Source organism: Bombus terrestris, chromosome 2 (assembly GCF_910591885.1).
Source record: "Bombus terrestris chromosome 2, iyBomTerr1.2, whole genome shotgun sequence".
Classification (NCBI taxonomy): Eukaryota; Metazoa; Arthropoda; class Insecta; order Hymenoptera; family Apidae; genus Bombus; species Bombus terrestris.
The window spans coordinates 1,840,493-1,868,366 of record NC_063270.1 but is presented as its reverse complement, the minus strand read 5'-3'; the positions used below and the strand labels follow the sequence as shown (position 1 = coordinate 1,868,366).

General features: G+C 34.7%; 1 protein-coding gene and 1 long non-coding RNA gene across 5 annotated transcripts in view; one reads left to right on the top strand and one right to left on the bottom strand.

Moving 5' to 3' along the window:
* The window catches only part of LOC105666842 (lachesin), a 224,584-nt gene that overhangs the window by 14,400 nt on the left and 182,310 nt on the right, over positions 1-27,874 (bottom strand). For 3 of the 4 annotated variants that reach the window (XM_048414186.1, XM_048414182.1, XM_048414185.1), the window contains exon 9: positions 26,924-27,597. In XM_048414186.1, coding sequence (XP_048270143.1) covers positions 27,347-27,597 — 251 coding nt within the window. In that variant the 3' untranslated portion in view covers positions 26,924-27,346. Of the gene's footprint in view, positions 1-26,923; positions 27,598-27,874 lie in introns of those variants that run through there. The other variant, XR_007227608.1, reaches the window with a different exon arrangement.
* Positions 7,161-27,627, top strand: LOC125387010. The gene is made up of 2 exons (XR_007227613.1): positions 7,161-7,556; positions 27,341-27,627. It is a non-coding gene; the product is annotated as an uncharacterized LOC125387010 (long non-coding RNA).

Genomic DNA, 27,874 nt, shown 5'->3' with positions numbered 1-27,874 from the left:
GTCAGATTTGTCTACTGCCCCTGTCGGCCTCTTTTATGGGTGTACCGACTTGTCGATGATACCAACATTTTCATTAATAGCACGTAGAATAAGACCGATGATATCAAGATGTCAAACATACGTGAATAAAAACAAAGTCGAATCTCTAATTAATATTTTCGGAGGTTAATCGATAGAATTCTGCGTATAAATTAAACTATGTGTGGTGGAGCTGGTTTAAGAATTCTAGTACGATAATATTAGAAATGGGCGTTTCTCTTCATTATTTATGATGTGGAAAATATAATTTCTTTTTAAGTAATATCTAAAATAATATGAAATATAAAGTTATATAAATAAATTTTAGTATAAAGACATAGTTAGCAATCTTGTCAAGGTTTCTTAAGTAGACTCGCGTTAATGTTCTTCGTATCCAGTACACGTACGATGCGAGTATGTCTTATCAAAGTTGATCTTGGACTATTCCCAGCAAACACAAACTGTCGGCATCTTAACGAACCAATACTGTGCCGAATGTAACTGAAATCGATCGATACGCTTCCATCCCCCTTCGTAATTTGTATGCAACAAACTTGCCAATGCTCTTTACATCAATGGTATCTTCGATTCCCCAAAAAAGATTTATATCGAGGACGCAAGAACTTTAGAAACTTCTGCTTTAAACTCGACTTACTTTAGTTGAAATATTTTTTTAAATATACCTTTAATGCCGTGGAATTAAATAAATTATATCAATGGTTAGACTAATTATTAAATTAATTTAATATGCGGAACATAATCTTTTTTATTCTTCAAAGAACTAAATCACTGTTAATTCTGGATCATTTCATCAATAAATCGATCAAATCGGTCGCACGAAACAGTTGGCAAATCCGAAAGACGGTTCAATCATACGTTGATATTTCTACGATACGTTAATATATAATTCCAAGTAATCGTAGATCTAACGTTGAACAAACAGCCGCGATTCATATTCGATATTAATCGGGCTGCAAACGACTGCAATTACAATTAGATGATAAAGCACGATTGGAACAGTCGTTCGTACCAATACTACCCTATCGATCGCGTCACGTCTAAGCTGGTAGATTAAGAAATTTAACTGATCAAAGAGAATATTTGCCTTTGAGCCTGTGTAATTGCTGTAATTAACATAATGCGTAATCCCGTTTAGCCGGTGTGATCCGCCAGCTCGAGTGTCCTATGAAAACAGCTTGAGCGATCTTGTAATACGTTCAAGAATCTGATTATATTAGCGAGAGAATACGTGTTAACGAGTATTTAATCTTTCGACGATTCGATCAAATTTCCGTAGCGGATAAAATTTTATACGTATTTTCTCCTTTTATAAGTTAACTAGATATTTGGTTTTAGAGTAAAAGACGTATGTAATATTGTGAAGGTAAACACGAGAATACATTTAGCGAGAATGTACTATTGATTTTTGGCCCAATGAAATTGAAAAGATTTTCCAAGGTATTTATTCTTTTATTTATAAACTAGTCGGATTCTAGTTAATTCTACAGCAAAACAAGTGGCATTATAAAATATCGTCAGAACAAAAGAAATTAAACGAATACAGAACACGTACATTAAATGAGAAAACTTCGAGCGACAAGAGAGAAACGTATAGCTAAGCGTGAAGCTAAGCGTAGCACTTACAACTGATAATCACGTGTTAATTTTCTTTCACCTTTTATCGAATAAAAAGAGCGCGAAAAATAAAGAAGCTAGTTCAGATTATACAACGAAATTCTTATAGGCAAAGGAACAACCTCCGATAAAAAGAGGCTTACGATAAAAAAAAAAAGGAAACACAGACGCGGGGAGAACAAGGATCTAACGATAGAAGAAACAGATACAAGAAAAGAAAAATAAATCACGAGACGAGCGAGAGAAGCCGAGAGGCTGCATAAAATGGGAAGAAAAATAAAAGACTAAGACAAAATCCAGTGTGCAAGAAAAAAAGCACACGAGCATGAAAAGAACTACGAAAACGAAGTTGAAGTTCAGTGAAGGAGAATTGAAGAGATTGAAGGGTTGAGATAGAAGAGGAGAAGGTAGTTGTTGCTGAGCGAACGTTCGCCAACGTCTCCTAACCCATTCTGAAGTCTATTACGGATTCCGTGGAATTATGCCGATTAGCTGGGGTTCCCCGGAATTTACACCGGACTAGCGCTCAATACTAGCCTCCGCAGCGAAATCTCATCTCGTGGAAATAATTAAAACCCATACCTACGCCACGACGCTGAGATCCCTTTAACTAGCAGCGGCTTCTCATCCGACTACCTGTCGCTTCAGCCTCCAACGTCCTCTGCGAGTCGAACAAGAGCCTCGACAACGGATTATAAGCGAAATCGCTCGGGTTTGGATGACTCGCGTGCTTCCAGATATAATCGTCAGACTTCAGTTTACGTCCTGGTCCTGAATGCATGTTTAAAGTTTGATCGTTAAGTATTTGACGTGCGATTACTGTATGTACGTGTATGGCTTAATGTCGATTATAAATAGTGGTTTGATACTTGATAGTAATTTTAAATTGGTTTAAATTGCGAGATTTCAGTTTACATTTAGATCGTGGATGGAGTTTGATCAGGGATAATTATTTGATATATGATCATTTTTATTGAAATATATGTAATTTTGTGCGCTACACCGAATCAGCCGCGCAGTAGTGATACGCATATTGTGTGTGATTATGTGCGCGAGTATGTGCGTGCGCAGCATCTCGTAGAACAAAAGAATGTCACTGTTCCGTAAGAAGTAAGACTAGAAGAGTGCTGAAACAAGTGTAATGGGTATTTATGAACATCTTGTAAATCACATTTTATATAAATACAAAACTATTTTATTACCATCCCTATATGTAATAAAAGTGTCCTTACATATTTATTTCGGCGATTGCGATCCACAATTCTCAGCAATTTTCTTCATGAGTAGATAGTTGAATATCGATCACAGTCTTGTGACTTGATCGCGAATTTAATTACTTTAGATCACGAATATTCGCAAAAGAAAAATGCGTACTCTTACACGATCATTGGATTATAAGTATACGGAATATAATTGGTTATAGATATTGTTGAGTAAAATAGAATATTGAGACGAGGATGATTAAGCGTTTAGTGTGTGATCATGATTAAATGCATGCATTGTTGATAAACAATGATTTCTGATTTCGCTGTGAATTACATGTCGATTAGAAGAAAAAACTATACAGTTACTGATCGAGGAGAAAATTCGATACTAGACAGGTTGAAAAATTCTTGACTGGTCTGGTTATTCCGGAGAGGATACGTCAGGTTGCTTTACTTGCGACAGTTTCTTAAAGCGACGAGGAGTTTTTAAGTTATGCAAAGCTATGCGACTTTGCGATCAGGATTCTGTGGTAAAGTCGTTCGACGCGATTCTTAATGAGAAGAATCTTTGAATCGCTGTGGTAGTTTGGGTGATTTGATTGAACGAAGCGATTTTTAGACGGTCAAAATAATTCAGTTTTAGTGCTCTTAGATATTGAGTAGATATTGAGTAATTCCTTCCCCCTTTTACTTTTCTCGATCTTCCTTTACGATCTAATGACGTAACGTCGTTATTAAACTATGGTAATCAATATCTTTTAATCTCCGAAAATCAAATAAAAGATCAGTTTTACTAACATGATGAAACAATATCTTTTTACAAAAAAGTCAAAAGGTAACTTATCATATTCTTCCCTTGTAGTTTTTACATTTGATTGTATAAAAAAATAACCATCTATCTGTTCATATAATTTAATAATCCACCCCGGCACGTATCGCAACACGTTCAAACTACAAATAACATTCACCACTTCGCAACATTTCCCGACGAACTGAAATTCAAAGCATTCTTATTACAGCATTAACCATCAACGATTACACATGGCCAGCGCTGATTACAGGTCTCCGTTTCGCGTTTTACGTGATAACGAAATATATATTATGCAAATATGTTTGTCGTGCTTCGTCATCAAATTCGGCTGGCGGATACTGTGGAAGCACGGCCGGCTCGGTGGCCCAGTGCCGATAGCATTATTATATTATTCGACTAATGTTATTGCTGTGTTATGCGCCGGCCAATTAATATTGCGGACGCGGGACAGCTTTCCACATACACAAGGGGAGAGAGAGAGAGAGAGAGAGAGAGAGAGAGAGAGAGATAGAGAGGGAGAGAGGCTTCGCCTTGGTACGCGATATCCCAATGGAATCGACTTTGCGATAAAATTGATTAACGCAACGCCAGTAGCGGGCAACCACACTTTACTGTTTTAAGCAGATCACGCGAACTGTACGTATACTACACTGACAACGGTAAATGGAGTAGAAACTAGCTGGAATGAAAGTTTCTACCGGGCTCTGCCAGGCCTCGAATCACGATATCCGGTCCGGTTAAAGAGCAAAAGACAATGGGCCAAAGACACGATCGCGGAATTAACTGTTTTAGCCTCTTAACTCTTTCCGAACGAAAGATTCTTACTTTGAATGGCTTTCATTAACCTAGATATGCTCCGATTTTTTCTTCATCATGTTCTTCAAAATAATGTTGTCCACTCTGTCTACTCTTTGCTTCCGTTTCAGACTTATGATGGCTCATGGAAATGTTTGATCATTTGACACGGAAAGCTTGTATGAATATATTATGCGTTATATATTTTAATTTATTATTTCAACTAAAGAAGTATCTTGCAATTAGCCTTATATCCTTATCCTTATACTCATTTATATCCTATAGGTATGTAGAACTTACCAGGGAAATAATTTTGATTATCGTTTTTCGACATCCTTTATTTAAAAGATCGTGAAGTTCATCGAGTAATTTGCGAGAAAATGAACAGGAAAAGAACTTCAGAACAAAAAAAAATGACAAGAATGAATGAGATGCGTTGTACCATTATTAAGAAGTTCACGACAGATCGGTTAATAGTAACTTTATTTTTACGACTTTCGGATTTCTCTCATTTTCAGGTTTTATGTCAGACCTTTGAAACTAGCAAGGATTTTGCTGATTATTGGAAAGTGAATCTACAAGATTTTAATTAAATGAAACTCGAGAAATTCCTCTTTTTCCTTTGTGTCATAAGAATGTCATAATAATAACATGTCATAACAATAAGAATAAGAATGTCATAAGAACATTTAGTTAGAAACAGTCAGAAATTATATTTAACATTTCCTTCCTTTTTAAATCATATTAAATCTTTGGAAATACCCAGCGCGTTAAACACTGTAACACGACACGTTCCTCGCCAGAAAGAACGTAGGCTTATGGCGGTGGTACGAAAGTATTTGAAAAACTTTCTCTTTGTTACGAGGTAACAAGTTATAATAGTACCTCGGAAAGTTTTAGCTATCATTCTGTTCCAACGACTTTTTACGCGAGACGAGCCCTAACCCGACTCAAACTTGTCGGCCATTCATGTGTGGATAAATTGTCAATGAAAAATGGACAGAAACGATCCTCATGACGAATAATGTGCTAGCTCTTTGAATTTTTATATCTTCTTTATTATTATTTAAATATTAATATTGTGGAACACAGGGAGATAAAATGTCGACATTAATGAAGTACAAGTAACGCTCTGCAGATTACTTAAAGAAATATAATAAAGTTGAAATGGATATATAATTATACAATATATTTAACAATTCCTTGTTGCTATATTATATAATTTTTTATAGTCTAATAATTACATTCTTTTATTATACATATTCACTTGTTCATATATTTTCCGTTAAAATCAAATTAGTATAGACAGTAATTAGAGTAACGATTTAATTACAAATAATAGAACCGATAATTAAATTATTATTATTTAATAACTATCGTCAATCCCTAAATTGCTATTTATTACCAGTATGCTATATTAACTACAATAATTACTCCTAATTACGTTAATGACTCATACACAAGCTTAATGCAACTCCACCCAATGATCCTCGATTAAGTTAATTGCTAAATAACGGGTGTACACTAATTGCAAGTATCTTTCGGTAAATATTCGCGGAATTGTATAAAATGAGCTTAAACAAAAACATGATCGTCTCTAGCTGAAATCCACTGCGCCATTGAAATTCCTAATCATGTTGAAGATATTCATTCCTATTAGCGTCGAGTGAACCGCGAAGTGTTATTGAGTCGCGTTATTCATGGCGAGCATAGTCTGTAAATTCGTATTTTGGAGCAGGTATCATGTTAGAATTCGAAGTTAGCAATGGAACTAATTAACAAAAACAATTTGGAAATCACATTGATCATGCGTATCGTATTATATTATTCATATTTTAATTGTAAGAAGAAATTTATGAAACTTCCTTTATATTTGGAAAATATTCACTTTCGTCATGCTTTTTTCTGTTTTAACGTTTTTAGCAGTTTTAATTAGATCTATGTTCGAAAAATAATTCAAAATTGAATCAACATAACAAAGTAAAGCAATGTATAAGCTACAAAGTACTAAATATTATGTATATATTGTGTGTGTGTGTGTGTGTGTGTGTGTGTGTGTGTGTGTGTGTGTGTGTGTGTGTGTGTGTGTGTGTGTGTATTTTGATTTAGCTTTATTTAATACGATCAGTCAATAAATATCACTGTGATAATGAGTTTTATAAGTTTAGTATCCATATCCTTACGATTTTAAATCTGGAGTGTATATTTTTCTTGTTTTTTAATTACACATCTAGTAACTTTAACTTGATGTTCATAAACTGGTACAAATGTAAATTAGTTTTATCACTCATTACGAAATTATATGGAAGAAAAAGGACGAAAACTGATGTATTTGTAATAGAAAATTCAATATTTAATAAAGGAGAACGGGATTGTAGAAGTTACATTTATTTTTCAATAGGGAAAATTCACACTTCGTAAGAAAGTATTGACATTCATATTTTAAAGACGGTTTCCAGAAATAAAAGTTATAATTACTGTTACGAGTTTTCGCGGAGAGACACGGTCGCGAGGAAAACGCGTCAACGAAAGATAAATTCTCGCTACGATTCGGATAATTGACGCCGCGAATTGGTCGTTCTCCTGTTTCGATCAAGATAACAGAGATGGTTTAATGAGTTTAACACTGAATTAACAGGGTCAACATAAACTTGTATGTTTGACAATATTTAAGATAATATAACGGACACGCCACAAATTATTTAACGATTATGCAATTAGTTTGATATAGGAATTTGACCCGATTTTATAATATTTCTTGATGTATTCGGTAGACTAAGCGACTTTAATGTTATTCGTCAGAACCTCTCGATACATAACGTTTGAATTCTCAAGTGGTACTGATTGCCCTTCGATCTTTTGTTTTGTCTTCTCTCGGAGACAGCCCCCACTACGCTCGGATCACGCCACCGTTCACGCCTATGATCACATATGTCACCTTCTTTGTGTATATGAAATAACGGACCGAAAGCGAATCGACGTTTCTAGAACTATGCGCTTGTCGCTACATTGTATATATTTCGCCAGTCCTGTAAGACGATCTGTTTGCGACACTGTAGTGCCATGAGCGACGGTTAGGAATACGGCCTATGGTAAGCCTCGTGGCGTAACAATTACATTTAATACATGTTTATTTTTCTTCAAGATTCATATTTTAACCTCTTAGCCGTTTGAACTAAATGATCCATTTCATTTGTTTTGCTTCACACCTTTTTCGTCCTCGCAATGTTTTATAATAGCGTTAACAATATACAGGAAAAATATATAGTTTTTGTTTTTGGTATGCCAGTATCAGATATCAATTGTTGCTTTTCGTTAAAATAAATATACCATTATTAGATGCTCTTTTTAATGTGCTGATCCGTATCCTTATAATTTTTTTGGAATCTTCAACCTCAAAATCCCGCTTCGAAATAGGAAACGAAGAGCAATTCGAAAAACACTATCGCGTTCTGAAAATTATAACGTAGGTATATGTGTCGTACCGTGCTTTAAAATATATCACATTCAATTGTATTATTAATTGTTACAGTAAATTATTAAAGTTAAAGTATGTGCATCATATCTTTAAGAAAAATTATAATTTAATTATCATTTCAAAAATTATCAAAAATTTCGTTCCAATGTGCTTGCGTAGCATTGAATAGCATTATTCGTCACACATTGCAGTGCTGTATCGTTTACGCGTAATTCGCGTCAAACTCTGCCGTACAGAGTGTAACGTAAATCACGTCAGAGACCAGGACACTGTAACCCCAAACTCTTTTGCCCTGATGTCACCTTAGGCGACCACTTCTAAACATTCTCCAGACAGCCGATACTTGAACATTACACATGGCGACCTTGGCGACAATGTATATTGCCGGAGTGCCTGAGGGTTCATCTGTGTCCTAACGGTCCTTCCACCGAATGTTCTGGAAGCGTGGCAGCGGTCGCGTGCGCCTGCAGGGTGGTGGGGATGATGAAGGATGAAAAACAAAAGAAGAAACAGATGTCACCGAAAGTAAAAAATATTGTAAGAGCCTCAGTCTCGAACGGTCACGCCTAGAGCTCAGAAGTGTCTTATAAGTGTATAAACGAAGTAAAAATAAAGTTTCTTTTTTTTTTAATTTCTTTTTTTTATTTTACGTGACAAGAGAAACAGCCTCGAACAAAATTCAACCATTTCTAAGAGGTTAAAGAACTGTAAAAAGATTACGTTTTCTTGAGAAATTGGCTGTATTAACGCGACCGTGGTTTCTAAGCTATGCTAAGTTTGAATTTATTCGTTGAATATAAGATTTATCTTAATAGGGTTCGAATAAGTTTCAGAAGAGTATTTATCTTTCTCGAATGGGAATTTTAATATGTAAATTCCCTCTTGAATTATACGGCTTTGGGATTTAACGAAAGCTTACAGCGATTAGGTTTGTCAGTAAATGTTTTATGTAACGCGTATCATTCGACATTGAAATTTTTATGATCTGTCGAAAATATATGGTTTTTAAAGCTTACTTTGCAAATTTCTGTCGCAGCAATCATACTGTAACACGGATCTATTTAACAGATTTTTTGAAACTTGTAGAATTCCTCTATATCATGCAATTTTTCTAAAATCCACGGAAAACAAATTCCATTTTCTGTCGCGTCTCACCTATCTAACACACGTACATCCTTTAACGACCGGTTTGAGCGCGTTACGACCGATCGTTTCGACGAATCGCGACAAACGTGTTCATTAGAAGCATCGTACGACTATAGTTTGATGTTGTTGTTGTGATGTAACATTGGTCTCATTAAAAATGTAAGGTCGTGATAAAATCCGGAAACAACGACGGCAGGTTATTACGCGATTCTGGAAGATTGCGGCTCCACCGGGTCCTAACTTGTTTCACAACCCTCTCCCGGTTACAAAGGTCGACGTTTTATGGGTTTACACGTCGCGTAAGATTCGCGATAGAGCGCGAAACGTGCTTCGCCGCTCTTTACCTTTGCCATCATGAGAAGCACACACGAGCCCTTTGTTTGCGGTAAAAATGATTCATCGGGCCTTTGTTTGGAAAATTACCAGTTGATTTCACGTACTCGCCAGTGATAATTGATTACTTCTGGAGGATTTCTTGAGATTTGGGTATTTAGTTTCTTATATCAGGATTTCTTATATCATAGGATTTTGGATAGTCTGGATATCGAACGAATAGACAGCTGTGAAATTTACAAGCTAATGATTCGCTTTGAAGGTTACTGTGGTAGAACATTTGGTGGCTACAAAAATTAATTTACACGTACCTTTATTTTCTAGCGTCTCTGTATACAGTAGAAGTTGGAGTTAATCGTAGATATAGCGTTTAAGCTATTCTGCTGTAGATGTTCTTGGGCCTTTTTACTTTTAGTTCTTTGAACTTTTTTTATTTTCCTTAGTTTTGTATTCTTTGTTATTCCTTTAATCTTTGTTATTTAATTCCGCGATTATATGATTAACGCGAGTGATTTGGGTGTGTAGCGTGTATACAGTGCGTGTTGTATGTATCGTGGTCATTGTATACTTTGTTCGCAAGAAAACAGAGGCAATATTGGACGTTTAATATAAAACGATTGCTATTTTTGGTACGATTTTTCTGCACTGGACACTCGCGATGTGTGTGTGACTTTTTTGTGGAAACACGTGGACGCACGTTCATGTGCGCTATTATTTATTAATTATTTATGGAGACAAAAGATTAAAGAAAACATTAATCCTCTCTGCTTGAAAATCTCATGAGGCGATTTTTGACATGTTACAGATTTTAATGACTAGGTAGGTATAATTTTTAATCTATGATTTTCTTTACAAAACGTCGCGCAGAATGGTTTACGTCTTTAAATGTCATAATCTTCATAATTTGCTCGCATGCAGGGATATTTTGACTCATTTTTAATTGTCAATAACTAAAAAACAAAGCGGAAAACGCAATTTTTTAATTCTTGACTTTCGTCCTATTTCGTCTTCAAGAATCACCCTTTAAATTTTCTAACACTTGTAGCCGAACACCCTGTATATGAAGTTATTTAAAAGATTTATAAAATGACTTAACTCAATCTATTATAAGTCATCTATCAGTATCATATTATAATTCACCTACATTCCAAACATACTAAGTTAAGGTAATTAAGTTTATACACAATTAAACTGTAAAGATAAATAGCTTAACAGCAACAGAGGTATCAGTTAGCAAATAGCATTAACACAGTAATATTATCTTAGACACGCGGTGCGGTGACCGAGGATCGTTAACCAACACCGTTAATCTTTAATTATCTGAAATTAAAGTAAGCACCGAGATTATCACCGCAATCGAAAGTTGTTCGAACAATTACACTTCTCTCGACTTCGCTTCTTATACGTACATATATATATCTTTAAAGCATTGTTGGGGCGCTTTGTCTCGAACGATCGGACGTCACAGTTATTCGAGTACGTTTGAAGCAGAGTTGGTAAACGAGTTACGGTCATCGAGGTAACCGTTTACAAGCATATCATTCGAACAACTGTAGCTCAAACACGTAATTGAGAACATCAAAGTTTTCCTTTATTCCTGGTCGGTACAGGAACTGCAAGACAAGGGTAAAGGGAGAGAGAGAGAGAGATAGAACCGAGAGTCGAGATGTAAGTTTGTTATACCCAAGAGGCGAAGTTTCTTGATATCCCACAAATGAATTTGATAAGCCCGGAAACAGTATTGATGTAGCGCCAAATATTCCGCCGCGGCAAACTATTTGCAAACACATTGTAAAGACACGTTATTGCATTATTTTATGGCTGATTTTAGCTATGTCGACGCTCTGCCACTATATTATCCAAGAATGAACGATGTTCCGTCGCGTAAACCAGTATTACTCTGATGAGACTAGCGTCGTCGCTAATTTGCGATTAACGATTGCTATCAATCTGTTTCTAGCAACCGTACAAAGACATAAAAAAATATAAATTGGATCACGTCAATTTCCAAATTCTAGAAGATTAATTTCTTCCTCTCGAAAATTTTCAATCCCTTGCAAAGGCTTTTAATCCCATACTACCTCATAAGAATTTCTATAGCACGTCGCTGGCATTGGAATCTTAACTCGGCGATCCGTTTACGCGGCTCAGCTTCCGGTTTCATCGTTCCACAAAATCGCGACTTGTTTGGCGGCAAATTTATCGGGTTCGCGGCGATTTCTCAAACTTTTCGCCGCTCGAACGAGCGCTAACAGAAAGACAGGATTACCTTTCCCACTCTTTTTCTTCGTTTCCTCCTCAACCCTTTCTCTTTCTCTCTCCATCCACCATCCAGAACCCAGAATCCAGAGGGGTTGCCTTCTCGTCTCCCATCCCCTTTTTCTCCTCGACGATCCCGTGGAATTCCTTTGGGAACTTTCCGATATTCATATCTGCTTGCTACTACATCAAAAATTCCAAACTCTCCTCGCTCAGCCCACGAGTTCCCTCAGTTATAAAGGATTCGCAGCCACTTATGATATCAGCCTTCTATCCTATCTCGGTCATCTAGCTCTCCGCCTTCTCTTCGAGTCTCTTCTCTAGCACTCTTCTCCTCCTCGACATCCTCCACTTTTTCGCTACCCTTCTTACCACCCTTGCGCTCTTTCACAACCTCTTTCAAGTCATGAACACAGGACGGTGTTTGAAAACGACTGTCGAACTACGAAGAATTATCGGACGTTGCGCAGACTAATGTCGTCTGGTGCCCGAGCGGAATTTCCTAGGATTCAATAATGTGAGTTGACTGAGAATATCCTTAAGAATATAAAAATTTAATGATAGACTGCATATTTTTTATGCATTTATGGGAAATTTAAAGATGCAGAAAGGGATAGAATGCGCGGAATATATGGCAATATTCAATGTAAATAAGTCATTATAATATTTAGAGAGCGAAATCTATATTTAGATTTTATTTCTTCAACGTAGTATTTAGCCTAGCAAAATATGAATTTGCGTTAACACTCGTTAGTCTCATTGTAATAATTCGCAGTCTATTAATGAAAAATGATCAAAATTATAGTTTTTTTCCCAGTAGAGCGGTCGTTATCAAATATTCTGCATCGTTCCTTCTTACGGCTATCCGTTCATCATCAATGTCCGGAAGCCTCTCTCCAGTCGTTCGCTCTCTTTCCTCTTACCTCCGTTTCTATTTCTTCTGTTTGTTCATCGTCTCTGTCTGCTTCTACCGATTTGTTCGATCTTTTATCCTCCTCTCTTCGACGTAACCGTTTTCTCCGTCTTTTCCGGTGTTTCCGCGCCGATCTGGATTAACGAGCTGACCCTTTTTCTGCCGTCCACTTCGGACTCTGGCCATCCGGCCCGTACGTGACTCCCCTCGAAACGAGTCCTCGATATAAATGTACTGTATAGATATGTATGTACTATGAGAGATCGCTACTTCTGTTCTTCTTCCTCGTCACTAGCTTCTATTACTTTCGCTTCTACTCGCCGTTTTAGTAAGATTTTTTCCCTTCCTTTATTTTCCTCGTTTCTCTTCATTGAAGCGGTTTATTCTTTTTTATTCTTTCACTTTTGACTTCAGTGTTCTTCGTATGATTAAACGTACCGTTTGATTTACACCATCGAGGAGTTTTCTTTGATTTCGATGGCAGATAGAATCAATCGCGACGGCCATCGTAAAACTTCTTCTGTTGTGGGCTCTTTTTCCCGGTGGTTTCTTATTCTTTGTGAACGAGGTACTCGATTTCTCGATTCTGTAAATATTGAAATTCTTTAAAATATTTGGCAGACTGTTGGTTTCTTTAAGATGGAGCTTCAATATGACAATATTCCATGTAAGTTTCATTTTCTGGGAAAACAGGAGTAGAAAAATGCTTCTGGCTTGACATTCCAGAATGTTGAAAATTTCAGAAAACTGAAGAATTAATAATGAAAATTGAATGAATGTTCTATGATAAAATTTGCAATCGAATATTCATACGATACACGATTAGTCTCATTATGTTAATTAATAAAATTATTCTTTTGCATTTATTGTTTATATTATTATTATTTATTATTTATATTATTTAGATGTAATTTTATTCTTTTGCCGGGAGATGCTTTAAATCAAATATTTTTTTTTAAATAAAAACTTTATTAACTAATTCTCTAGTTCTAAAATTGCGATACAAACAAACAGAGTACCTACAGGGAATCCTTCGTGGTAACTTGAGTAATTAATTGCTGAAATATATCGCACCACCGAATTATAGTTAAACTAAATTCAACACTAATACGAGTTTAATTGATTTCAACTCCATCACAACAATTGTAACATCGTGTATGCTTCGATCGATACGCCGATTTTTGTTCGCCATGTTTAGGTATTAAAACATTACCTATGAATATTGCAAAACATCTGCTAAAAATTTCAGAGCTGTCCCCCGTTTTACGCGATTTCACCCGAAAATCAGGTCGACCAAAATCGCCGCAGTCTGGACTACAATGTACACGATTCGCAAAATCGAAGCGAATCCAGTTCATGGTACCAGAGTTAGACAGGATTAGAAATTTATTGCAAACACATCTCGTAATTTCTATTTACATTTTAGATTGATATCAATTTTGACCAATATAATCGTGCCAGTCGTGTCTCATTACAGTGCTAATGATATTTCAAAATGTTTTATATGGCACATACAATATGCACATAAATGTTTTCCGTGGCGAGTGTCCAAATACTTTGGTGAATCAGTGTATCGGTGAATTCGAACAGTTTCGTTAATAACCACAGACGGCCGGTTGTTTGTCGACGTCGAAAAAGCAGACATCGATTGGCGACCGATGCGGCCGAATAAATGCAATTTAATTAATGAGAATGCACGTGGAAGTTTTATTTACTATTTTGATCGTATCGCGATCCCATTGCTGTCGCCTTGAGTGCTGATCCTTAATTAATGGCCGGACGTGGAGAGCCATCCTGTCGTCGTATTGCGGATTAATTCGATTCCAAGTGTCTATTAATTATCGGTCGGCTAGAATTGCGTGGTTGTCATAGGATCGAAATTCTAGCAAGAGGAACGCGCCGTAAACCTTTCCCGTATTGGTGGCCTTCTGGACGCGTGTGTACACGAGCCAGAGGGGACTTTCACGCGTTCGTGGATGGATGGAGAGAATTCTACAACATCAAGGAATAGCGTGGAAACGAGAGTGACGGAGGAATAGGGCAAGAGGGACAGGGAGAGTCGCGAACTCGTTAAGCATGAACGACCGATCGTTTGAGGCTTGGAAATCGGTTGCGGTGTAAACGTCACGTTTCAGAGAGCGTCTACAATGGCTCATTAAATTGAATAATCATCGAGGTCATATCCCAGCCGGCGAGGATGCGGTATCTGCAATTTATTTGGTCATCGGTCGGCAAAGTTATGTTAGTCCAGTTGGCCAAGTACTATCTTCGAGTGTATTGAATCTGGATGAGATGTCTATAGCGATATAGACTGTCATAGTAAGATGTTATTCTTCTCCCCTAATATCGGGCCATCGAGATGATGACCAATCCTATTGGTCTATCGAATGAACTTTAGCTGATGAAAATTAGCTAACTGGCGTTACGATTTTTTAAGTATTAATAATGTTTGTTCACTATTAATGTAGACTTAGCACGAACAAGTTTACTAAGAAGTATCGTGTATTTTTTATATTGTACGTAAATTCTAATCGATTTCCTCGCTTTGATTTTTATGTAAAAACTGTATATAAAATTATTACTTTAATATTTTAATATATTCAGTTATAATATTTTACTATATCATTATCTCGATCCATAATCTAACGAATTATCCTTCTTGATTTTAATTCCAATAACATTTCAATCTTTCTTCCACCGCTATATTTCTCATTGCTATTCCTGTTGAATATATACATTTTTCAATATTTTTCATATTACTGCCTATACTATGCACACCATTTGAATCGTTACGACACCAACAACAAAATTAATTGCTTCAAAAACAACGTTTTATATATTTTTATATTACAGCTGGCTTATAAAATATAATAACGTGTCCTGTATGAGGCGAAAAAAGGCAGGATTTTTCCTTTTTAAATGCTTTTTGTCTCGTTTCGATCCATCGTATCGTTTCAGAGATATCGTCGTTTGAAGCGGAGAATAATTTTGAATATTTTAACGTGGCTATGCCTATTGGGTGGTCGAATATCTCTTCCTCGCACGCGAGCGCTGCCCTATCTCAAGCTGTGTGCGGCGGTCAGTGACAGACGCTGAGTGGGCGTCTTTTTGCTATTATTACGCGACGTACGCATTTCCAGAAAAAAACTAGGTCATGACAGATCGTTCACATTTATGCTCGTTTTAAATGGTGCGTCTTGTACGTTATACTTCAAACTCAAGTATCTTCGATGTTAATTGAGATATCAACTTGAGACAAAGTGTATTTTTAAAACCCTTTGAGTGCTGACTATTCGCGGCCTATGTCGTCCGCACGGACGGCGCGCGTCTAGCGCTGACGATCGCTGTGGACGGAATACTTTTTCGTTAGACTGAACTCTGTTGATTGACTATTCAAAGCGCAAATCGTAATAAGTTATAGTAATTCTTTTGCACGAGATTAAACGATTCAAGAGCGTTATTTTTTAGTTATTTTTAATTATTTATTATAAACATTGAAATTTACAGTTAACTAGAGTTTGGGTAATAAACTAGAAAGCAATAAACTAGAAAACTAAATTTAGTAAATATAACACAAGTTAATAATTTAGTTGTGTGTGAAAAATTCAGTGCTCGAGAAAACTAAAAAAAGCAGATGTAGAGTTTTCTTACAAGTGGTGACCACTTCAACGATAACGAGGCACTATTGGCATTTGTTTACTGCCGTAAGGAATACATTTATATTTATTTCGCACAAACGTAATAGTATTACTTCTGCGTAGGTGTTCGGAAAAATTGAAAAACCCATACATGCGTCCTTAGCCCATGCCGGGCACTTACAGAAAGCGCATATATATTTCCTTAGTCCACACCGATAGCTTTCGCCAGACACCTATATGCGCTCACAGCACTCAAAGGGTTAATAACAATCGCCCATCCTTTAGAAGTCCGATATTCCTTGCGAACTTTGTTTTGTTCTCTTTGGTTAGCATTCCTAACGAAATTCTGTTTATCGAAATAATTTTGTATAAAAAAAAAACCGTGCATATGTGTATTATGAGGGGCGTGCCTGTAGTCGCGAAGAAGAAAAATTCTTTTTGATAGGTAAACATAAACGGAGGTAGAGGAAGAAGTTGACATGCCAGCTTTGGTGATTATGGAATTTTTGTGGGAGCATCGTGAGTTAAAATTTGATGTTAGACTAGCGTATGATTAATGTGTTAAAGAGATTTTTACTGGTTTCCTCGTAATTTTGGAGAGATATATTGTTAAATATTGGCGTCTAAATACAGGGAAATCCAAGTCCATTTTTGTTATGTGACAGTTAGTGACAAAAACGTCCTAAAACTTCTTATTTCATCCTAAAATCGAATGAAACGATATTTTTAGTGTAGGATTTGTTGAAAAGACTGGGAATGTAGCTTATGATGTTTTTTATTCGCGGTCTTCATACTACATCGAATTGAAAGTTAACTCTGTAAATGTGATTATAATAATTTTTAATTTACATATCAAAACAAATCTGCCTAAACTTTCTTTAAATTCACTTTGCGTCAAGCGACTTTAAAATGGATTGGCGCATATTTATCCGCTAAAAAATAGATTAATGTAAACGTTCACACTATAGAAACTTTCTGAGCCCGGTACTTTCGGCCAAGTCATCTATTTTATTCGCGGTATACGCGTCGCGGAGCATCGATTTGGCAACGAATTTCACACGTGCAGTGCAAAATATAATAACATGCATCGACGTGACTCGTTGTCACAACGTATAATGCCCTCGATGAGTACATATTTTCCATCGTACACGATAATGTACCGATTGAACGGACGTTTATGCCATATCCGTTTATCACGTGTATTGCTTAATTAATCACTCTTCGTACTTTCATTGTTCAAATCGGACAGAAACAATTTGGCTTTTATTACTCGTGTCCGTTTGAATTGGATTTGGTTCGCAACCTTGCCGAATCATTTCCGCGCTACCGACATATCATCCTGGAAGAATGACCGAATATAAATTACTGTAATAATAATGTCTACATTCCGTTGTCCTACAATTCGAACGCGTTTATTTAGAATTGATTAAACGATTTGTAATTATCGTCCGCTCCGTCGTTTATTAAAGTCGATGCCTTTCTCCGGAATCAAACGAAATCCTATTTAAATCATAACTAGCCTGTAATCAAATTGTTACCAGAAATCTCGGCCTTGTTAAATCCTATTGAAGTCATAATTAGTCCGTAATCGAATTGTTACCAGGAATCTCGGTCTTGTTAAATTAGAACAAAATAATTAGTTGGCGTTTTCATTAAGACAGCATGGTTTGTAAATTCAATTATTATTGTTAGTAAAAGTTTCAGGCTTTCGAAATCTGCCGGAAGCTGAAGAATTAATCCAACCTTCTTGTCTTCGATTTCTTCCAAATCTCAATTATTCCATACAAAAGTAAATATTATATTAATTACAAAGATCGCTATATAGAACTTCGTGGAAAGTAACAAAGCGATCCTTCAGCGAACATTGAGGGAAGAACGGTGCAATTTGTCTGTGCACGAATCAGAGAGAGAAAGGTCTTTCCGGTTCGAGGTCACTGATATTCAACGGTTTCATTTTGTTAGACCCAAAATCCGAGAGCAGGCGGAACGGGTTTCGGTGTTTGGCCATCAGTCATTTCATGACGTGCCGGCTAAACACGGTACAACACTCATTCCATTTGATCCCCGAATAACGGTCGTTGCCCGATGTCTCTTTGAACGATATAAATGGAAACGCGTACCCTTTGCGGTCTTTGTACGACGCAAGCGAAGGGCAGCAAGTTGGATGATTCTGTTCAGGGTCAACGACTATCAATGCCGAATATGCTGTCACTTTTTTTCCCTACGTGAGTGTTCGCGTTCTCGGCAGACTCTCGGTATTTTCTGATAGAACGACCTGTGTATAAATATGTACACATTTTTTTTCTTCTCTTTTTACCCTCTTTTTATCCTCTTTTACCTCCTTTTTTTTCTTTGCTGAAGAAAGGTAGCAGGGAGTTGTAAGCGGGAGTTGTAAATTAGATCTCATTGGATGGTAATTTTGGTAAAATGAAATTGCATGATTGTAATAGAAATGTTGACTGGATGAGACGATAAAGAGAAATCGTTGGCGCGTAAAGGTTCGTGCGAAAGTTGAGAAATTATTCAGATTAGGATAGCGAAATTTGTTTATTATTCTTTCTTACTGCCGAGTGATTGAAAATATTATGAGATTGTAAGTTTCGGAGGTTCAGCGATCTACGTCGATTAAAGTTGAGTTAATACATTTTTATTTTTTATTTTATTTAAATATCGTATGAATATTTATTAGTAACGTCTGATCATACATTAACTTGTACTACGTAGATCAACTCGTAAGTGAAATTCGCCATTAAGCGATGCTGTTTCTTTTAAGTAGGAGGTCAATTCTTGCTTTTGCGATCAATAGAAACAGGAAAATTGATTAATTTATTTTGTTCTTTGTTCTTTTATCCTTTGTATTTTGAACGAAATTTAGAAGTTGCTATACGGTCATACATATGCCATGAAATGTTTGTGTAATTTTTGGTATGTAAAGTTTAAAATATAAGCGTTAAAATTTTTGTGTTCCGTTCCATACCCGATTAATGCTCGATATTTATATTAATTCATTTATGTAGGTTCGTTAGACTGTCGTTAAAGAACGACAGCGGCAGGTCATTAAACTGAATAATCATCTAGGTCAATGGGACGTTTTGATATGCTGCATATAATACAATATATATTTATACAATATATATTTATAGAGTAGGAATCCTGATGAACTTCAAAATGAGTCTCTTGCATGTAATATGACAGAAATGATATTATACGTTGATATAAATACGTTGTAGTGAAGACTAGTTATAAACATTTTTCCAATTTATACAAATATCGGTGATCACGTATATTTTGTCATTTTAAATTTCTAATAAAAACGGAATTTTTCCAATTTAATAAGATTAAAAATAACATTTACAACATCAATTAAACGTTGAAATTTTCTAATGAAATATCTATCTATGTAAATATCACGGCACATAATTTCAAACGTTGACTACACAGATACTAAAAATGATTGACAATGAGATTTATACATTAATCGTTTCTTTATTCAGTTTCATATATATATATTTATCTCCGTTGGTATCAGCAGTGCGATAATTCATTGGTAGGCTTAGTACAAGTATCCATCATGGGATCACGTTATTACACGATACATTATTTAATTACATCGACGCAAGTATGCATATCGTTAATCATATTCATATATTATACCGTATGTATATATGCATATGTTATATTTATATCATACGTGTATGCGCGTAATTATTGTACAATGTGCGGCTACGCCCTTAAATATTCGACTCTCGAAGGGGAAGATGATCGTATTCACAATATGACAAATCCTTCTGTTCGTTCACTTTTTTATTTCTTCATAAATAATGTACGTTATGTATGTATGTATAGTGCAAAATATATTAAGGCCAGGCCATTTATAGGAGGGCGATTCTCGGTCCTCCTCAAAGACCAACCATTCATATATGTTTACTTCTTTTTTTTCAGTTACTCTTTTTTATTTTGGTTTATTATCAAATCCGCACATATATCGATCGAATATTACTTATTGTTAATTAATGGCAATGGAACTAACACTAATTTAGCATTTGGTAAATGACGAAGCATAAAAAGCCAATTCGAATGGATAGGTCGATGCTAAATAAAATTGTATATTATGTTCTTTAAGTGTAAATCGTGATCTTTGGAGGGAACGCTCTGTCATCTTTGTTAATATTTTAGTTATAAAGATGTATCAACACTATATAAATAATGGTTGTCAAATTTCAGAATTTTCGAATCTTCGAACTTTTAATCTTTCGAATTTCTAAATTTCAAATAAAAATATAAATAGTGTATTTGTTAATAAATTGATGAGGATTCTGTATAAAAAAAAGAACATATTAATATTATAATTACTTACGATGATCGTGGTCTCTCATAAATGTTAAGCCATCTTTGGTTACCTAATGAAATTAATTACAATATTGACAAAATGACAGAGCATTTTCAAAATAAAATAACTTACATCACAAAAATCCAGGTCCTGAAAGTCTCGAAGATTTCGGTCGAAATCGCTTAAAATTCGAGTTAGAAATCCCAAAAAAGTATTTCCCGGATATGTAAGGAAAAATTCAACGGGGGTGAAAAGCCACCCGATATGTTATCCGATATGAGCTTTAATTTCTGTTTCTCGTTGATAGTTTTCACCCGCGCGTCAATCGACTTACTCTATTAAATTCGGTACACTTTTAGAGATACATTATATTTATGCGATTTCCTTAAATTTTTTTAAACATGCTATGTTTCCCGATTGCCTCGTAACATGAGATTTATCTGGATCTTTTAATATAATAGAATAAAAACGGTTCGTAGAACAAAAATATTTACATCCACTCAGAATCAGTGTACTAATAATTAAATAATATAGTATATTTTACAATACGCTTTTATATCGATTGTTTCGCTTTGCATAAATATACATTTCATTCACTTACGCGTTTCATTCTCTGTATAATTTTGCAGATGAATTGAAATTTATAATTTAGAAATGATCGATGATATTCATGACGATAATCTATGGATAAATTTCTTTGTTAATGTTAATTAAATTATCTAACGATAAAAATTCTATCAACTTTTCTCTTTTTCATTTTCGTGTTATTGTTTAAAGAAAATGGTTGATGGAATCCACTTCGATATTTAAGATTTTGTTTCATGTTACCGAACCATGGAAAGCCGATTTTGTTGTGTAATTTGATTTCATATTTTATATATCTTACACTCTATTATATATATATATATTATATATATATCATATAAACGTCGTAAACACCTACAGCCAACAATTCAATAACTTTAATAGTATCGTTTCATTATATTTCGTATTTTACACAATCTACACATAAATGTATTTTCATATCCACTAATATTAAATGTCGCATAATTTCTTCTTTCTAGTTACTAACAGTCATCTATTCATTCATATTCATTCATTTCGCATGTTTGCAATTGCGCGTAGAAATGTTGTTTATTTGTGAATTATTAACTTATATGGAACCATCTTCCTTGTTTTCTATTTTTCGTCTTGAATTGCTGAATTTTCATATTATTAAATTCTCAAATATTTGAATTCTGCATTTCAAATTCACCACATTAAAAATTATATTAAGCCACGAACTATAAGATTTCTACCGTAAAAATTTCAATTAATGAGTTATTATCACTGGAAGAGAAACGAAATTAAAAATCTTTGCGTAATTTCTTACTTTCTTCCTAAACGAATCGCACTTTTTCTTTTAAATAAATCTTTGACTGTAATTATTAAATCGGACGTCAAGAACAAGGATTATTTTCTCACGCAACAAAGGAATTTGTTCCGTGGAATAAGTTAAAGGGAAATTTGTTTAAACTGGCGTTCGTTATACTTCAGCTACTAATTAAATAAAATGTTCCGTACGATCTTTTGTGAACTAATTGCTTTGTTTATACTAAATTATCCGATAAAAGATTTCTTAATTATTAACAGGATAATGTCGTTATCGGAAACATTGTTGTAACATTAACATCTTGCATCAAACACTGATACATCCTTCTAAAACAAAATTTCATTAACTAGAATGTATTTAAAAGGGAAGATCAAAAGCGATTAATAGATGAAACGCGGCATCTCTACTTCAAATTCACACACTTTGGCACGTTCTTTCAACCGAAGTGAATTATCTTACTTTCTTTTTAATACCTTTTTAATATGCTTCAAACGAATATTATTCGTAAAGAATCCTAGAAAACTGCGTTTTCTCAACAAATCTGTCGAGTTGTCTAGCAAAAGTGCGATCTATATATAAATCTATACTTTAACTTTACTTTGATTTATAGTGAGAAATAAATCATATCTCAGTCTCTTTATTACAACAGAAACTTCAAAAATGTACTAAACATCCTCTACAATATTAATAATATAACTCAAGATGATATAGTTCCATCTCACAAATCTATTGTTATTTACTATCATATATCATTGTCATGTATATGATAATTCAAAATATGTAAATTTAAAAAATCGCATAACCTATCTATATACATAGGATAAATGAAATTTTGCTCGTTTTCTTTTTGTACGTAAAAATCGTACATATATTTCCTAACATTACATACCAGTTTAAGATGCACACACACCCTCTCATACATCCGTACAGCATCATCCATGACTAGCCATAATAATGCTCAACGATACTTTTCTCTCTCTTTATTTGTTGGTTGCAAAAGCAAAGGGATACATTTCTTACATTCTTACTAGCTCGGAATATTTTCCACTTTTGCGTTTCTTCGTTTTTTCATAATATTTTTTTATTCGTTTTTACACTACATACGGTGGAAGCTCATCGTACGAACAACGTGGCGTTCTGTGCATGCACACCGATATAACAGTATCGAAAGCACGGATACAACTTCATTTCTCGCTCATACAACGACTTTAATTAATGACTTCGTGCTTTATTGCACGACTCTTTTGTTTTTGACCTTTATCTCGTCTCTTGCTCTCTTTTTTCTTCCAGTTTTTCTTCTCGTTTTTCTTTTATTCGTGTATATGAGCGACGAGACTTTCTCGTAAAAGGGAGCAAAACGCACGCTGCACGCTGAATGAATTAACTATACTTTGTCAGGAAACTGCGTTTATCGTTATCGTTATACTGTCATTTTTATACAACGTATACGTGCTTACTTTGTAATTCTTGAATCGTTATATATCTATAAAATTTCATTTCAAAATTTTACAGATTAGAAAATCGATGATATCTTGATCAGAGGCGTAATATTTTTCGGTATGATGGGAGTTTATCTTTTCCGTGTAAGTGATATAATTTTTGAGGAAAAAGAAATTTTTAAGGAATGAAAGTCCAATGAAAGTTACGAGTAACTAGAAAAAAATTACTGAAATTAAGAAACAAATAAAATTCTTCTAGCTAATTATCAATCGATATTGTATTAAATGTCGGTCATTAATATGTAAATATGTAAACAATTGTGATAATAAATTTCCATTTCACAAGAATGAACTGTTTTTCATTTTTCAATTTATTGCGACATCCACGAAACGTATAATATGCTACCAAAGTGGATGAAGCTTAATTGGCAAAACTTATTCAAAAGTTTTCTAAGCTTGATTAGTACATTAGTACATTAACTTTGCATTTGTGTAACGATTACCATAAACTCAGTTCGTCTGTACAATCTTTTTCGTATTCATTACAAATCTAACAATATCTTCAGACTTGTGTACTCCTAATCGTTGCTTAAAAATGTGAAATCATATCGCTACTTTATAATTGATTAGGGATATGTATTGGATTCGTATAGATTATTAATAATTGCCAATTTATTCCTTGTCCTCCTACGTAATACAAGAAACAAGAGAATAGAATGATACAATTTATATGTTTCCTCTCGATGATACCTACACCAACAGTGAAATTTCTTCTGAATATTTGCGTCCAAATTTCAGATATTCTAGTGAAACGGATATGACGCACGAATAATATATACGTATCTGGCAATTTTAATTGTATTTATTAGTATAGAAAAATTTGTAAAGACCCCAGAGGACATATTCCAAGATTTTCTGACACTTCAACAAAGAATCAAAATAACAGAATAAAAAACCTCACTAGAAACATTAAATGAAAGGAAAAATGATCAAGAGCTGTCGAACAACAAATTGTTAAACAATCTCCGCATGATTTCTTAGAAATCAAACTGCTCAATTCTACTTCTTGTTAATTTTTTACTTTCATCACACAGATACACGATTCATTTACGTCAATAAGTTTATTCGTCGCAAGAAGACGATATAAAGAATAGCAAATTCTAAAGTGAATTTAAAAAATAGTATCTGCAACATCATCGCTCCTTTTATCTTATAGAGTTGATCAATGTGGCATCTGAATGACTTACGTATCAACTACGCGGAAACGTAGCTGATTCGCGTTTTAATCAAATCCAGAACTACGATTCGCACATGATCCTTTGTGAACCGATGATGAGCAACATTTGCGTAACTAAATTTCATTCGTTCACATTTATCTCGGTTGCCTGATATCCCCGTCAACGATCGTAATAATCCAGCGAGTCGGATATGAAGGGAACAGATTTTATTCCATGCCCTTCATATGCGTGTTCACACGTTGAAAAAAGACACGCGAATCCGTGAAACATAACGTGAAAAGGGACAGAGAAAAGTAGGGGAAAAACGAGGGTAGAGATGAGGGTGGGACAAGAAAAAAGTACACGAGCCCGGGGTTTAATAATTCTATCATTGCAACAGATCGGACAATTCGACAGACCGGTCGTCGAAGAGAGACAGAGAAGGCGAACATGCAGTGCTAACGAGATATCTCGTTAAGCCTAGAACGGACAATCGCACGGTGGAGCGAGCTGTTCGATATGACGAGATCCACGACGAGATCTTCGTTCTGCCGTTACGTTTCTCCGATATTCATTAGAATATTAATTTCACGTTCGTCAGCCCTGATACAATAACGTACCTCTGTTGGTCGACGTGCAATTGTACTCGTGACCCAAGTTTATCGCGGTACGACTAAAGGTTCGACTCGTTTCGCGGTCTGAATAAACAAGGAATCAGTCCGTCGATTTTTCTCCATTTGTTCAAGCGGTGTACGCGAGGAAAAATTCGAGTAGAAATTCGTTCGATAAATTATCCAACCGAAACAATTACCCTCTTTTTACCAAGTATTATTTGGTAACTGAAAGGGGTGATTAATTTGAGAGAATTAATGAGATGGAGAAATCAGAAAATCTTTACTTTTTGTTTCGTTGTTTCTATTGATATTCTATTTGGCATTTCTATTTATAATTCTATTTTTGATTTTACGCGTGTTTCCTTTAAATAAAAGTTACTGTTAGGAGTAACTGCAAAAAGTATTTTCGGATCATTGTATATATCACGTACTAATTAACTAGGTCCAACTGTAATGAATTTCGTATTGTTTAACAATTCGTCTGAAATGACGCGTTAATCGATGAAAAAGATCATTTAGTAGGCTAAGCGTACTGTTTTTCGGTTCTTTAAATGTTTTTCCTGTTTTCTTCGAGCGGTTCAGTTTTTATAGTCATTTACTGTATTTAACTACCTGGCACATTGGCGCGTATTTTTAAAACCACTTTAAAATACTTCTCTGGTCTGGTTCTTTTGTTGAAAGATCGTGTAAGTGGTGCTACATTAAAGTGTGGACTTATACACGTAGGTCAAGTGGATTACAGAGTAACAGGTGGATGGTGAAATTGCTCTAACGAGACGTGTCTTCTTAATTGGAGAGATAAAAATGCCTACCTCGGCGACGTAACGAATTTAAATCTATCGCTTGCCAAGCGTTTGCGTATTACTTGCAAAACGTGTTGTTTACAAATAACCAAAATTTAACCTAGTGAAATTATTCACTTGTAAAATAATAAATGAAGCGTTATACGATTCTCGAAGATACGATTCTACTAAAAGGTTTGTCAATAAAATTTAAAATATTAGTTAAATGCTTATTTTTCTGGATAGATAATTTGTTGTTCAGTTCAGCTTTCTAGAGAAAATATTATACATGGAAAGAAAAAAATATGGAAGATTAATATTTAGGTAGAAATATGATAATTGAAGATTTTGTAATAAATAAATACAAAATTTGGGTGTTAATTGTTTACCATTCTAACTTCTGTGTTTTGCAAATTTGCTTTAATCAGAAGTTAGGAATTTTTAAAATTCAAAGAACTAATAACAGAGTTCGAATAAATAACAGTTTTTCATTCAAGTCGGAATAATACGATATATATTTTGGTCCAGCATAATGAATTATCCAATTTTAGATAAAAATGTATAAGGCTCGTACGATATTTTTATCAGTCCTTCAACGGTGAACATCACGAAGTTTTGTATAAAATTCTTCTAATTCAGTTAAACTTGCTTTTACATTACACGATACTTAGTACTTTCAAACTAGGCAAATACGTTGCGAAAAGTTGTAGAAAAAGTTAAATCCAAGTAAAATGAAATATCAAAATTTGTACAAGTTGTATAGGAGAAGTATGTAAGAAATATTTTGCTCGAAATACGTCGAAAAATATTTTCATATCGTTTTGTGATCTTATTTTATAATATCCACGATAAATACATAAAAAAGTAAAAAATTCAAATAAAGACAAGAAACGAATTATAAATAAATAAATGAAAATAACATTTTCTAACCAAAAATGAATAAAATTCAAAATGAATACTCGATAAAATATTAAACGAAATTAAACCAAATTAACAAGAATTAAAAATGATAGAATTTTAAAACTATATAACGTGAGATAGAAATCTGTATGTATCATTACTTACCGAACGAACTCTTCAAACAGATACAACCTCTTTCGATTCTAATTCGTCAGCTAGATCCGGTAGTGTATCATCGATGGAGGGATCGAACAAATGCAACGATGAGATATCAACACAAACTTGTAACTAATCTTTCCGAAATAAACTTGCTTTTTCTCTGTCGATGAGTATAACGCAGCACAGAAATCGATATGCATCGACACACGGGAAAAACAATGATCGACCGCCGTCGTTGAAGTAAACGCATGATTCTTCGTTCCTTCTGTATTCACGTGTTTTTTTTTTTTTTATAGTGTTCTTTACGTCAAAGCGAGCAGTTGGGACAACGTTATTAGAAGAATACAAGAGGCGGGTGGTAAAATGTCGTTTGAGGACGTCGACGAGGATGTGTCGTCGCCGTTGAAGAATGGTTCCAAGGTTGAACCCGTTTCCCGTAAAGAGCCTTGATACACGTTAGTCAGTCTGTGATCTCGATCGTTGATCGCTTCGTTCGTGTCACTGTCCAGTCTTCGGTCTCCCAGTTTCTTCGAGTGTTTCGGTAGATCCATATCTGAAATAAACGAAATCATTTTAAGTTGAATTAATAAAATTTTTCATTTTTCTCGGTTTTATTGAACAGGACGAAGTTAAATGGAAAATATCGCTCGTCAGATTCTTCATCAATAATAGGAAGAATACGGTATCAAGAATAGGAAGAATATTCTTTAAAAAGATATTTTTTAAAAAGATATTATACAAAAAATGAAAATTTATCGACGTGAACTTGAGATGGGTTTACATACACACACACACATAATGGTATTTTCATATTATTGAATTTTACTTAT